This window comes from Limanda limanda, chromosome 17 (genome assembly GCF_963576545.1).
Source record: "Limanda limanda chromosome 17, fLimLim1.1, whole genome shotgun sequence".
Taxonomy (NCBI): Eukaryota; Metazoa; Chordata; class Actinopteri; order Pleuronectiformes; family Pleuronectidae; genus Limanda; species Limanda limanda.
The window spans coordinates 15,053,064-15,067,427 of NC_083652.1; the positions used below are offsets into that span (position 1 = coordinate 15,053,064).

General features: G+C 44.2%; 1 protein-coding gene across 1 annotated transcript in view; it reads right to left on the minus strand.

The window, feature by feature from the left end:
- Nucleotides 1-12,124: 12,124 nt before the first annotated feature.
- The window catches only part of cacng3b (calcium channel, voltage-dependent, gamma subunit 3b), an 18,785-nt gene continuing 16,545 nt past the window's right edge, over nt 12,125-14,364 (minus strand). Inside the window, exon 4 of the mRNA XM_061090331.1 lies at nt 12,125-12,636. Within this exon, the coding sequence (XP_060946314.1) occupies nt 12,125-12,636 (512 nt within the window). The remainder of the gene's footprint in view (nt 12,637-14,364) is intronic.

Below are 14,364 nucleotides of genomic sequence, written 5' to 3' on the forward strand. Positions count from 1 at the left end.
CTCTGAGAAAACGACATTTTACACCTGCTACACATGAAATAATCACTTTCACTTTACCAGCTCTGTTGGAGATGTGATATATTCACTTATTAATGTTGATGCTCGTCCTTGTTTCCCCCTGGAGTTGCTTCTAGGCGGCTTTCGACCATCGACTGTGGAAGATTCACATGGTTTTTAATCATAATATTCATGAAGCTACAAAATCCATTAAATTTACAGCTGGTCAGGAGCTAAATTGAATGCAGACTTCAGGTCTGTTACTGCACCGCCTAAATCCTCCACTAGAGGGCGATAAAGCACCACGCGTGATGTTATTTAGTGTTGGTGAGTTGTTGTGCAGGGTGAAGTCAGTCCTGGAGGTTGTGACACACTTGGGGTCATTGCTAAAGTTTAGTTTTCTGCTTGACTGATATTCAGTCCGGTAATATTTGACTGTACTGTAGCCTAAAGACGAGGGGTCTTCAACACTTCAACGGTTTTAAGGTCCAGGGCCCCTTTGCTGATGGAAACACTGACCCCCGATACTATACATGCATTGTAAAAAATATAATGAAATCTTATATATTACAATAATACATAGCTCATTAGTTCAACTTTATGGATACCTGCAGGATAGTGCATGTCAATACCTCTGAGGAACCCACCTTGGGGTTGCGGACCTGCCATTGGTGACCCCTGGTGTAAATTAACAGTTGTGTATATTTCGTTTGGAACTATGTGAAACATAATCTATTCATATTAAGCAAGTAGACTACACTGACATTCAGGATTAACAAAAAAAAAATGGATTTCCACAATACCCATTACCTTTTCAAAAATGGAATTTAACCAGCTGTGATGGCATTTATCAGCATATTTTAATAAATGGCTAATATCAAAGGAAAAATCACAGGAATGATTTGATATGTAGGAGTGAGGGTGGTATTGATATTTGAATGCCAGTGTGTCTCTCCACTAACAGCAACAACAGCCATGTAAAAATGTAAATGACGTAGAGAAGGAGAAAAGCAAGTGAAGAATCAAGAGGAGAGCGAGCAAGGAGCTTAGGAAGCAAAGATCTTCTCTGACATCATCGCCACAGGTTGGTGTGGTGATGATGTCATCACACACACACACATACATGGATATCACAGGAAGCTTGTGGTTTACAGAGGAACGCGAGCTGATTGGTTGGATTCAGATAAATGGAGGGACAGAACAGAGAGATGAGAGAGAGGAGTGTTTGAGGATGTGTTTTCCGCTCGCTCTTCTCTCCTCATCAGCCTCTCGCTCTGTTTCTTCCTCTCCTGCCTGCTCCGCTCAGAGGAGGGATTTGCCCTATCTTCCCTGGCTTAGCTCACCATTGTGAAAGCAGTGGGAGGATGGAGGGATGCAGAAGGAGGGAGAGGGAGAGAGGATGAAAGGGAAACAGCTGCTGCCTTTAAACTGATGTTCTTCTTATCGTGATATGATACAGGACATGTTTGGTGACTCATCCATCAAAGAGCTGCTGGGAAACAATTCAATTCTGGCATCCTGGCGAGCGATGCGTTGGAGCGGGAGGACGTTGGTGTGTTGGTGTGTTTCTCTGTGGAAGCTCGTCTCTGCCAGTAAAAGGAAATCAGAGATGAGTTTCCTCCGGCTACTCCAGCTTCCTCCCACAGTCCAAAGACATGCAGCTTAGGTTAATTGGTGGGCTCTGAATTGCTGGTGCGGATGTGTGGGTGAATGGTTGTGATAGACCGTCGACCTGTAGCCGCCACCCCCCCCCCCCCCCCCTCCCAATGTCAGCTGGGATTGGATACGGCCCTGCCATGATACCTCAAAGGATAAGATTGATGAATTAATTAGTTTTTTATTGCTAGCTTTCTTCATTTTAGCGACTTTTACAAGGGCAGAAAGAAATCCTCACGTATGACTTGGATTCAAACTGTGGATATTTGGTGTTTCGACACTATTAATTATTTAATTGGTTATTCAGATTTCAGTCGATTAATTTTGTAATTGTTTCAGCGCCACGGTTGCTCATCTCTGTTTTCATTATCTTCTCGACAGCACAAGCTTGTGATGTTCATGTCAGTGTGGGTGGAAAAGGAAACACTGAGAGAACGGTTCAGACCAAATGGATCAATGGATGACTGACTCTTTCATTCTTCATCCCTCCATTCCATTCCATTCTCTGTCACCTTTGGCTTTTCTTTCTTTATTCTGATCTCTCTCTATCTCTCTCTCTCTCTCTCTCTCTCTCTCTCTCTCTCTCTCTCTCTCTCTTGATCATCCCCCTTAATCTTCATTCCTCAACCCCTCTTCTTCTCCTCTCTTTTCTCCTCGTCCGTCCTCCACCTTTCACTCTCTCCCTCTTGTCTCTCTGCTTGAGCAGCATTCACAGCTCCGAGGCTTTTTTTTTCACACTGCAGATGGTCACAGTGTTACTCCACTCAAGGGACACACACACACACACACTCACACACACACACACTCTCACACACACACACAGCGACAATGGTTCAGAGGGCTCTTCACTCATTCTGCTCCTCTCAGAGAGCTCAAGTGTCTCTTGTCCTCAGAAGTCCGCCACTGATCTGATGCTCTGTGTGTTTCCATGTCTTTGAATCCTCAACATGGGACACACATGTGATTGAAGATGTGTGAGAAGTGTTTTTTAATTTAAAGCCATTGACCTGCAGAATTGGAAACGAGCCCAGGAAGAACTGACTCTGTGAAGCTTATAATATCAGGTTTATTTTATTAGTGTGTCAGAGCATAGAATTAAAAAGATGTTGAAATTTAATCCTGAATAAATTATGACCAAAGTGCAGTGATCATCAGTATGCAGGAGTAAAAAACGTCTTCTTCCTGCTTTATTTTTAGAGCCCATGGAGGTGAGGCATTTCTGTCTCGTACAAAATAATCTGAAGTGGGATTCCTGCTGGGAAATGCTCTGCGTCTTTTATGGGCTATTAGCATAAGGGACAATTTTCTCTTATTGGGCCAATGGAGCTGAAGAAAGCAATTACTACAGTAGCATACTGCTCGACAGGAGGGTGGGGTCTCCAAACAGGAAAACGTGGCAGAGGGGAAAATGGCAAAGAGGATCATGGAGGAGAAAAAAAAACAGAAGAAGAGGAAAAGAGCCGGGGTTGAAGAAGGGAATAAAAAGATGGGTGATAGTTATAATATCTGTGTGCAGCGGACGAGATGAGCAGCTGCAGAGGTTGAGTGACAAAATGGCACATTTAGACGCAGGAATAAAATCAGAGTGGCATCCAATCCCAGTGTGGAGCGGAGACTCTCCCATAATCCCGTCATCCAGTCTAATCTCTATGATGACGACGGCATGGAGCTCCATCCGTGATGTCAGAGTTATGAATATTCATCAGGTAAATCTGAGCAATGACTCATATCAGACTCTCTCACTGCCCCGACCGTTTAATTATAATCTGACAATATATCCTATAGGATCTAGAATGAGTGTATTTAAACACAATTGAGAACTGCTTCAAATATCAAAGCACGTGTTTTTAATTTATGACCCATTTTCCTGATTGATGATGAAGCGCTGAGAGTGTGACGGCCCTCAGGGATTTCATCATCCAACCTGGATTTGGTCTGGAACTCAGTGGCCTCATATGGATGAATTAGTCAGACTGATGTTAAAAAACAACTGTGGATCCTGGAATAAGTATTTATGTAAAGAATGTTAAATTCAAATACAAAATGTAAAAGTTTTTATGTTCTCTTTTCCTGGGAAACAAGGTATAAGTGAGCCTTTAATCCCTAGTACAGAAACAAACCAGTCGTGTAATCTGATGAGATAGAAATCTCAATTATATGTAGGTATGAAAAGTAGTAAAAGTATTTAATATTTTTTCTCTAATAAATTTGAATGTTCTTTTTGCACCTTATGCAATACATGCGCTAAATGTGTCTCCTCTTTCTCTCCGTCATTCAGACATCTGTGTGGTGGCCCCGGAGATAAGCAGAGATGTTATCTGTCGGACGGCTAATTCAGGACGGTTGACACAGCATAGGCGTTACACATCTTGTGTGTGTGTCTGTGTGTGTGTATGTGTGTGTGTGTGTGTGTGTGCTGGTTCAGGAGAGTGTGTTTGTGTACGTTTTCTCATCAGTATTGTCCAGGTTTATGTTGCTGTTCTGATTAAGATAAGATAGTGTTAATTCGCTGGACCACCAAAGTCTGTTATCTGTGTGTGTGTGCGTGTGTATGTGTTGGTTTGTGTGTGTGTGTGACACAGAGAGAGAGAGATATAGACATTAGAGCAAATCATCTTCATCATCGTCTTCACAGACTCACATTCAAATACAAAATGAACCGACCACAGGCAGTTTGAAAAGGTGACTCTTTATTTTCTAATAGTTATACTGTATATAATATTCTTTCTCTCTAGATATAGGTAATCATATTTATATCATGTAAGTAAAAGTGTGCTTTTATTCACAGCCTGTGTCTGTGTCAGACCGCTGCAAGTTGGAGGTTTACATTATAAAGTATACAGTGAAACTGGCTGGCAGCTATGTGTGTGTGTGCGTGTGTGTGTTTGTCTGTGTGTGTGTGTATGTGTGTGTGTGTGTGTTACACAGTCAGTGTGCCTGTGTATAGAAAGTCCAATGTGAGTGCCAGCATGTTTCTGCATGCATGTGTGTGCGTGTTTGTAGGGACTCATGGTGTCTCATGATGGGGGCTCAGAGGTGTGGAGCAGAATCAAAAGCTGCATCATCTACAACCTTTAAACACAAACACCTGACAGAACGCCTTCATGTGCTGTGTCAAATTAAAGCTCTCATTTTTCGGGGGATTTCGTTCGTTCACGCGACTTCAGGTTCTAGCTGCACTTTTGTCTTTTTTACTGCAGGAATTTAACACTGACGCTGACCCTTCAGGACACAGAGTAACGTCTGGTTCGCTATTTATTCTCCTCTTCTCCGCCTGAAAAGCCTCAGAGCAAACTGCTACAACGCCTGCACGATACCCTCCATGAAAACAGAAACATGGTTTGCAAGGCCGTTTGCCAAACATGCTCAAAACAAACAAGAAGAGAATAGTTACGGATCCTTCACTAAAATAAATCCGAATCTGAATCAAGAAACTGAAACCGATTTCTAAAAGTTCTCAGGTTTAATTTGAAATGGGAAAAGTCTGGTTCCTGTTATTTTTCACTTAAATTTGTTGTACGTTTTAGACCAGAGGCTCTGTGAGGCTACAGCCGCTAAACAGTAAGTTGAGCTAACTGCTAACATCAGCATGTCTAACAATGACTGTGTCTCAATTCCTCTGTTCAAATACGTACATGGTCACCGTGCACTCACTGTAAATGACGAAAACGCAACATTTGACGGCGATTGTCATCAGCTAAAATACAAAATACCAAGCACCCACGTGTGTCTGATCACATTCTGGGCCAAATTGAAATGGATTGGATGTCAAACTTCACCGTTCGGAGCTAGAATCAACTGGAGCGGCTTCGTGTCAGTGATTTTCAACCTGCTCCAAACCCTAAAAACCAGTCCGACTGTCGCTCCAGATGAAACCGCAAAGGTGTAATTGTGTCGGCGTGGTGGTCGTGCATTCAGCAGTTTCTTTGCGTTTATTTTGAAAATATTTTTGGCGTCTTCTGCTACGTAACCAGGACCTTCAATCCTTCAACGTGTCCTGGTGCTTCTGCTCGTGAGTAATTTATGCCTCACTACACCTGATGCAGAGCGAACCTGGTTTAAACATCCTGCAAATTTTGGGCCTTTCATCCTCGGTCGGTCAAGCGTGTCAGCCTCGCAAATGTTCTGCATGTAAACAGCGCCGTGTGGACGTGGGGGCCGGAGGCGAAACCATAAAAAGCAGATTTTAATCACTTCGTACTTCCCTGTCAAAATAATATGTGTAAATTTAAAGACAGGTATGAAACCGCTCCAGCTAAAGGGCTAAAGGTCACCACACAAAAATTGTTAAGGAAGAAGAACGAGGTGTGGGAAAACAGGCTTAATAGGCATCACGGCCAGAATACATCTTGAAATTCAAGACTTATTAAGATTATTACCTGCCCAGAGTCTCACTTTATTCTGTCCCATATTAACAATAGAAGTTTTCATTTAACTGGCAGTAGTGGGACGACCTCTTGCGTCACCTGAACGAGGAAATGCTGCCACGTGAAAAGCTTCTCCACACAAATCCTCCAATAGCTCATCATTTTAAAAGCAAGGCGCTCGGATAGAACTCCATTTTCCCTTTTTTTGGCTTTTTTGTTTTATGTTTGAGGATATGAGGAACACTGGGCCACAGCAGGTTGCACTGATTCAAGATCGGCTGTCATTAGGGACGCCATAGATGTTTTAAAATCTATTCTGCGAGGCCCCCTCTGCCGATCCTAAACTAGAAACACAGACAGAGACAACAAGGTCGGGAAAAACAGCCAGTGGGATAAAACAAAGGGCAAACAGTCCCAAAGCAAAATAGAGAGACTCTACCACAACACTCCACAAACAGTCCTTGTAGCTTGTATGGCTGCGTCTGCTGAGGAACGATCGGGGCCGTTAGCTCTAAAACTGATCCCAGTGCGACCGTTAGAGGTCGTGGGAATGCAGAGGAGGTCATACCGGAAGCCCCATGGCTGATCTGTGTGCTGTCTGAAGGCAGGACAGGCAGGCACTGGGTGCACGGGTGAGGAGAGGCCAAAACTGCACGCATGCACACACACACAAACACACACATGAGAATATAAACACACACAAACATGCAGGCACATGACTCCACCCAGAAGCCCTCCTCACACAGTAACCTTGTGTGTGTCGTGTGTGTGTACGTGTGTTTGCGTGTTGGTAGCAAGTGCAAAGTGGAGAGTACTTATAGCGTGTGTTTGTCTCACAACTCTTCCGTGAAAATTCACATTTCTCAACCAGTTCTCCTGGTCCTCGGCGTTGGATCAGCAGGCTCAGTGTGCTGGAGGTTCCCTTGAGGAGCGAAACATCAGCAACAGTTTGTCGTCTTTTTGTCGTAATGATTTTTCCATTTTTCCAAAGCAAGACACAGTGTTTTTTTCCTCCTTTTCGACGAACTTCTCTCCATTAAGCTGCGTGTGCCCTGTATGAGTGTGTGTTTCTGTGACCGTTCACTGGTGTGTGCACCTGTGTGTTGTGTTTTTGTGTCTCTATACTAATGAGGAACAAAATGCCACATGATATGCTTGAGGAATTCATCGTAAATAATAATTTTGCTTTTTTTTGCTTCTTTCAGGGACTGTTTCAGGTTTTGAGTCAAATTGATTCTGTACATTTTTGGTTTTATATTAAGCAACAACTGTGTTGTATCACAATGTGTATTTAATGGTCTTTTTTTGTAAGGTCTCTTAAAGTGCAGCTGCCTCAGGTTCTCTAAAGCCTCGGGTAAAAGCAAAGAATATAAGAATGAATATAAAACATATAGAAACACAGTTGGTATGTACCTGCTAAGGCTACATTATTTAATTTAAAAACATATAAGGACATCCTGGTCCAAGTTCTGCAAAAAACAGAACTTCCTTAAAGCGTAAAGTGTTATTTTTTGAAGAAAATGTTGAACAATTTCAGTCAGTTTTTTTTTTTACTCTTATTTCAGATTGAATTTGCTTTGTCGTGCTTCGCTTGTCGTGCAGTGCACAGATCTAGCTTAGAGCCATCAGCTGCTCCCGACTGGTGGATGAATTTCTGACATATAAATAATTCTGTCGTTAATCTCTCACACAGCTGCTGCAGAGTCAGAGTATGAAAGTTAAAAATCGAATTTACTACGTGCATCCAACTTCACTTCTGAAAACAGGTGCACTTTTGCCTGTACTGCCTAGAGTCAAGGTCATGGCTCAATTTATATGGTCAATACGTCCTCAGTAGTATAGCAACCGTACTCTGAATGCGTGTGTGTGTCTGTGTGTGTGTGCATTGAGTTGGTGAGGTTCACGTCTATGAGAGATCGTCCAAGCGCTCCACCGTCTCCTCTGTCCGTCCTGTCAGAGGCTTCAGATGTGATCAGAACAACACAATCTCAAAAATCACATCAAAGTAGAAAATGAATCTAGAATAATATAATATTACAAAGACTATGACCCCTGCTCCCCGACTCTGCTCCCATCGATCACCCCTCCCCCTGTAATACATTAATTACTATAATATGTGACAGAGTCTTTTCATCCTCTGCACAGTGGCACCTTTAGAATAGAATAATCTTTTTTTTTTTACTAATAATACAATTATTTGTTGTTGATATCAGAGTATCAAAGCTGTACGTATGGTAGTAATAAGAGATAGACAGAGGTCTCGTCTCAAAAAGCACCCTGTGCTCTATTGGAGTAAACATCGTTAGAAACAGCACAGGCTCTGGGGCCCACGCTCCCTTGTAAGGCGTCTTAAATGTAGCAGTCGAGTGTCCCTACAGAGAATAGAGATTAGGGTGCCATTTGAGACTCGATTAGAGATACAGCAAATGTAAGCACTGGAGGCGGATGGATATGGCATGCATGGTTTGAAAGGTCAATGCTGACATGGCTCATGGATGGCAGTTCTGAACTTTGACCCCCGGCAGACCCTCAGGATCCGAGGGGACCTTGATGTGCGGAGCTACATAACTACTACTGCTGAGTCAGTGCACGGCTGGAAATCCAATGCCCGCAAAAGAGTCTTTAGAGCAGCGAACCTATAGATCTATAAGCTAACCTGGAGGCCGTGATACACAGGAAACACTTTGAGTAATATTTGGCATCAAGTGCGGTAAGCGGTATGTTGCTAATATACGTTTAATCCTTGAGCTAACTCAAATAATTCATATTAAAAATGTTGTCCTACCTCTGCTTAAGGCAATAGTCTTCATTTCTAATTATTCACAAAGTTGCCCGTGTAACCTAAAGGCAGCCCAAAAGAACGAAAGGCCGACCTGTTGCTAACACGGCCTAATGAGCAGACAAGTACAGTTGTCGCTTTCTATCTACCCCACTTCCCCTTTTGCATGAAGCATGTTTCGTCGCCGGTTAGCTATTCAGCTGTTTTAAAAACAGTTGTTCCTGTGCAAATGTACTTTGCCATCCCCTTCCCGCGATCCGACATAACACCCTTAACACGTCATCTCTGCAGTGCTGAGCATAAAAAGCCCTTGTGTGCTCCTGTCCTTTAAAAATTAAAAGCCCTTGCTCGGAGAAAAGCATTCCCCCCCCCCCTTTCACAGCCCATGACAACTGCTGATGTTGTAGTTAGCTTGCAAAATTAATATTTACACACGGAGGACGGCGAGTGCAAGTCCATCTCGATGCACGTTTGTCCCTTTCAGCTCCTTTATGGCGCAAAAGACAGGAGATAAAACAGCAGCGTCATAAATTAAACAGTGTGACTGAGGTTGGAAACATCTTTCGGTGTCAGGGTGGAAGCCCGACTGTTTGGCCGCACCAGCTCGCCGTTGTTCCGTGTTTAGTTTGTACAAAATAGTGCAATGGTGGAAACAAAAGAAATGCATTTTCTCCTCTACACCCAGAAAAGAAGTTTGAGAAAAAATGCTTTTACTTGATATTCGTGCCGTCTTCCTGCAACATGTTTTCTTGCTTTTTGTTTTATGGCTATTTTGGCTCCTTCTCTCTTGTCACTGTGTGTGTGTGTGTGTGTCTGTGTGTGTGATTAATTCCCCTGAAACCAGACACTATCTGTTGCAGTGTTGCAAAGTAACCTGTGGTTTTTAGGGAGTTTTCTATGTGTTGCAACAAGCTGGGTTAGAGATTTCTGTATCAACAATTTGTCAACAGTTACATTGGACTATTAGAGGTAGTGGTAGATTACCAGTGAGGAAGTGGCTGTGCACATTAGAGCTACAGATACAGTATGAAGTATAATCATACATATACGAGTCAAGTTATGCTGCAAACAGAGGCTGAAGATGCGTAGATAGTTCACTGAAATAATTGTTTCGGTATCTGAGAATGTGGAAGTGATCAGTTCCCAGTCAAATCAGCACAGATTCAGTATTTAGCAAACCTGGTCTTTCAGATTTGTGTATTTTTAGAAACTGTCACTTAATTTCTCCACCAACGAACACATTGAAGTTCTTTAATACACCACTGAGTAAACTGGAGGTTTGTGTGCGCCTCTCGTCTCTCCTCTTATCTCTCACGGTCAAATTCATTAGACAAGCGTATGGATTCATACGCCGTAAATCATCTCATGTTTCTGATCTAATTAAAAAAGAAAATCTCAAATGCTGAAATGCTTTTAGTCTGTAGTAGTATGTCTGTTTTCCCTCTCCCATCCATGGAAAATGTTCATGTGTGTATGTTATAAATGGAAAATGCATTGATGTCTCTCCACAATCTGGTACTGTAGGTTTTTTGAAATATGACAGAGCCATGACAGCCTGTGCGTGTCATCGCTAAGATACCCGTGAAAGACATGTTTAGGTGTGTGTGTGTGTGTGTGTGTGAACGTATGAGGGAGATAAAGAGGAGGAGAGGCTGTGAGTGACAGCTGAATGAATGAGCTACACATCATCCTCGTAGCGCAGCTCCATCTTTCTTTATGTTGTTTTGCCACAAACAATCTCACTTTGCACCAATCCTCCAGCGGAGAAGAGAGATGTGCACTTCTTCGATTTTTTTTCTCAGTGTTTATTTCTGCAGCTGAAATTTCTTTAACAATTGTTCTCCGGCAAGAAAAGACAACTTTATATATTTAATGAATCTGATCGATATTCACTAAGAGGTAGTGGGCAAGCAATACAAAAAAGAAAAAAGAAAAATCTCTCTGTCTGTTAAATGTGTTGTTTTTTTTTTGGCTCTGCCTTAAAGCATATTCACAGCTCAGTGGTCTCCCCTCCACGGCAACCTGAACCAACAACCTCAGGAAAAAACTAGTCTACGAGCGACACAGACGGAAGACGGGGGGGGGCTAAACCTAGTGGCGTGTGTCCCTCAGAGGACGGAGAAGGTTGAGAGGAGGTGCGGAGGGTGGCAGTGAGGTGACTGATGGGGCTACACAGAAAAATGTGGAGGGTGAAAGGTGACAAGTGAAGGCAGACAGACAGACGCACACGTATTTGATCATCTCTTTAAGCTTCAGGTGGAAAAATAAATAAATAAATCAAGAGAAGACTTGTGTGCCCGAAAAACAGGAGTAAAAGGAAGCACCAATGATCTAACATTACCATCTAAAAGAGATTCATTAATTCTGTTGAGTTACACCGTTTTCCCCCGGTGACGGCTAATCTGCAGTCAGTGTGTACTCAAAAAGAAGAAAATCAGTATGCAGGTTTAACTACTGACCTGGGATCAGAGCGATGGGGGCAAATGTTACCAGGAAGGAGCTTAATTCAGCTTCAGTTCAGTTTTTTCGAAGTGAGCGTCTCCATGATTAAATAAAAATCAATATGAAAGGAGTATATATATACAATATGAGAAGAAATAATAAGTAGTGCCACAAATGTGCTGCCGTAAAATGGACAAACTGCATCTTCACTTTTATGTTTCGAATCCGGCTGAACTGAAACAGAACCAAACCCCTTCCTGAGGTGTTAACGTCCTCACTTTTTAAATAGCATCTTAATGAGAGAGACAGCTCAGTGCCTTAAGGCCTGTTCCCTGCACTGATCCGGCTCTGCTGCTATCCAAAGGGTCCGGAGGTCAGAGGTCAGAGGGTCAAAGATCACACAGGGTCTCTCACCTCTTCCCTCTTCTCCTTTACTTCACATTATTCTCATTAGTAGGAGAAGTTGCCCCGGGACTGTAAACCACTTACGATATGCTTTCAAAAAACTTTTTTTTTTTTGTCGAGTTCAATCCTGTTTCCCCCTTTAGAAGCCAATCTATGAACACAAAAGGTCATGAGCATAAATTGAATGTGCCTTCACGTGTAAGGAGTCACAGGTACAACTACAGTGATATGTGGTAAAGTGGAGCTGGGAACAACTTCTCCTTTGGAAACTCCCCCTGCTACACACACTGAATCTCTCACAGGGCTCAGGATTCACAGTTCAAAGGCTAAAAGTTCACAGTTCACAGTCGAAGTTTATCAAACCCCCGTCCCACCCCGTAACCCTGCGTGGCCCCTGCCTTCGCTCGCGCCCCCCGTGTATTTCTCCTCATCCTCCACTTTGATACTCTGATTGGTTGATATCTGCAGCCAGCACCTCTCAGACGGGCGTGGTCCGGCGGTTGGGGTCCTTGTTGTAGTCTTTAGTGAGCGTGCTGCTCTGGAGGAACTCCCTCTCCGAGTTGAGCAGCCCGCCCATGCCGCCGCCCGGCTTGGTGCCGGCGTTGCCCGCCTCGCGCGGGTTCAGCGTGTACATGGGCATCTCGGAGGCGGCGGGCCCCGTGTAGCCCCCCTTCCCCAGGGGGGAGGTGTCGCGGCTGGGGGCCTCGGACGAACGCACGCTGGAGCGGCGCCGGAAGCGGTAGCGGTAGGAGGGGATGCGGCTGAAGGCGGACTTCTTGATGAGCTCGGTGCGGGACTTGGCTCGCTGCTTGCGGTGCTTCTCGATGAACATGTGCACGGCCAGCACGCCCACCATCTCCGCCATGATGAAGGAGAGGGCGCCGAAGTAGAAGGACCAGCCGTAGGAGTAGGACTTCTTGCTGTCGCTCTGACCCGGGTCGCCCGAGTTGGCCGAGATGTAGACTATAATTCCAATGATGTTACTGAGGCCTGAAAGAGACGAAAGGAAAGATGAATTGTACTTATCCCTCTTTCTTATTAAATGGTTTTATTGTCTTTTATCCTTTTGTGAATTTATCCAATTAAATCCACCCATCCAGCTGGAGCTTTTACCAGCGTGCTACTGGTAAATGCTCATCATGTTCACCATCATATTATGGCCCCTGTTACATTTGCTAATTAACACTTAAGTCATGAGCCGGGAGGTGAACATGTGACCGATGCCGTCGTCCATCGCAGGTGAGACGATACAAAGGACGACGCAGTAAAGAGTGAAACGGAGAGAACAGGTTTCGAGAAGAGAAGTGATGGAGAGACGGACAAATAGAAAAAAAGAAAAGTAAAGAGAGCGTGTCATCGGAGAGAGAGAGAGAGAGGGGGGGGAGAGAGGGGGAGTGCAGCTCGATGGAAACACTGCAGAGAGTCATTGCACACAGCTGGGCACTCTTATTCCATATCATTAGTCCACAGTACAGTGTTCATGCAGTGTGGTGGAACGCACAGAATGGGGACAATTAGCCAGCTGTAATTAACCAGAATCAGCCCCACACTATTGTGGTAAATAATTACCAATTTGGCTTCATAAATTTACGACAAATCCTAATGGGACCCTACACATCCCACTGAACAGCAATTATAGCCCTTTGTGTGTCAGGGGCTAGAGCATAAGTGTGTGTGTGTGTGTGTGTGTGTGTTTACGAGAGACTGTAAGTGTCAGCATCCATGTGACGGATTATGTGTGCGACTCTGTGTTATGTGTGTGTTTGCTGTCTCACACCGTCACAGTGCATCACGGCGGCTTGGTGGTATTCTTGGTGATTGATTAATCAGCTGCAGTGTTTCAACGCTCTGTGTGTTTGAGATGCCTGACGGGCTCCTTCCACAAATATTTGAGTGTTGCATGTCCTCTGCTTCAAGTGGCTGCACGGTCTCACAGGTACACACAATCACACACTCACACTCTGAGAGACACACACTCTCAGAGACACACAACAAAGCCTCCTCCTCGTTGTCTCGGATACAGTGACCATCATTGTATCTCAATGCTGGCTCTAGGATTTGTCATGGTGATCAGTGTTGGGGAGTAACGGAATACATGTAACGGCGTTACGTATTTAGAATACAAATTATGAGTAACTGTATTCCGTTACAGTTACAAATTAAATAGATGGTATTCAGAATACAGTTACATTGTTGAAATCAGTGGATTACATGACGGTACTTCTCTGTTTCACGAGTTTAATCACTGTCTCGTAAATCCACCGGAGGCAAAGCCCCCAGGAAGCAGCTGGAGACCAGGGCTGCCGTAAGAGCGCCCGGGCCCCCGGCGGCGTGAAGGAGCCTCACCGCGACCGGCTCGGGACCGTTACAGGCCCGGGACCGAGGCTCTGAGAGAGTTCCGTCGCTACCAGAAATCTACGGAGCTGCTGATCCGCAAGCTGCCCTTCCAGCGCCTGGTGAGAGAAGACCGACCTGCGCTTCCAGAGCACCGCTGTCATGGCTCTGCAGGAGACCAGCGAGGCACGCAGGGTTCACACCGGACGCTGAAGCGACGCTAAAATAATATCACCCGTTGACCCAGTAGTATAAAAGCATATGGTCACTTGTTGCTCCAACATTAATTGCAACAGCGTCCCAATTTAACGTCATCCATCTTCAAGAACTTCTCCGCTGTTTGCTCCGTTCAATGTCGGGTGTCGAGGGTAAATGACGTATTCT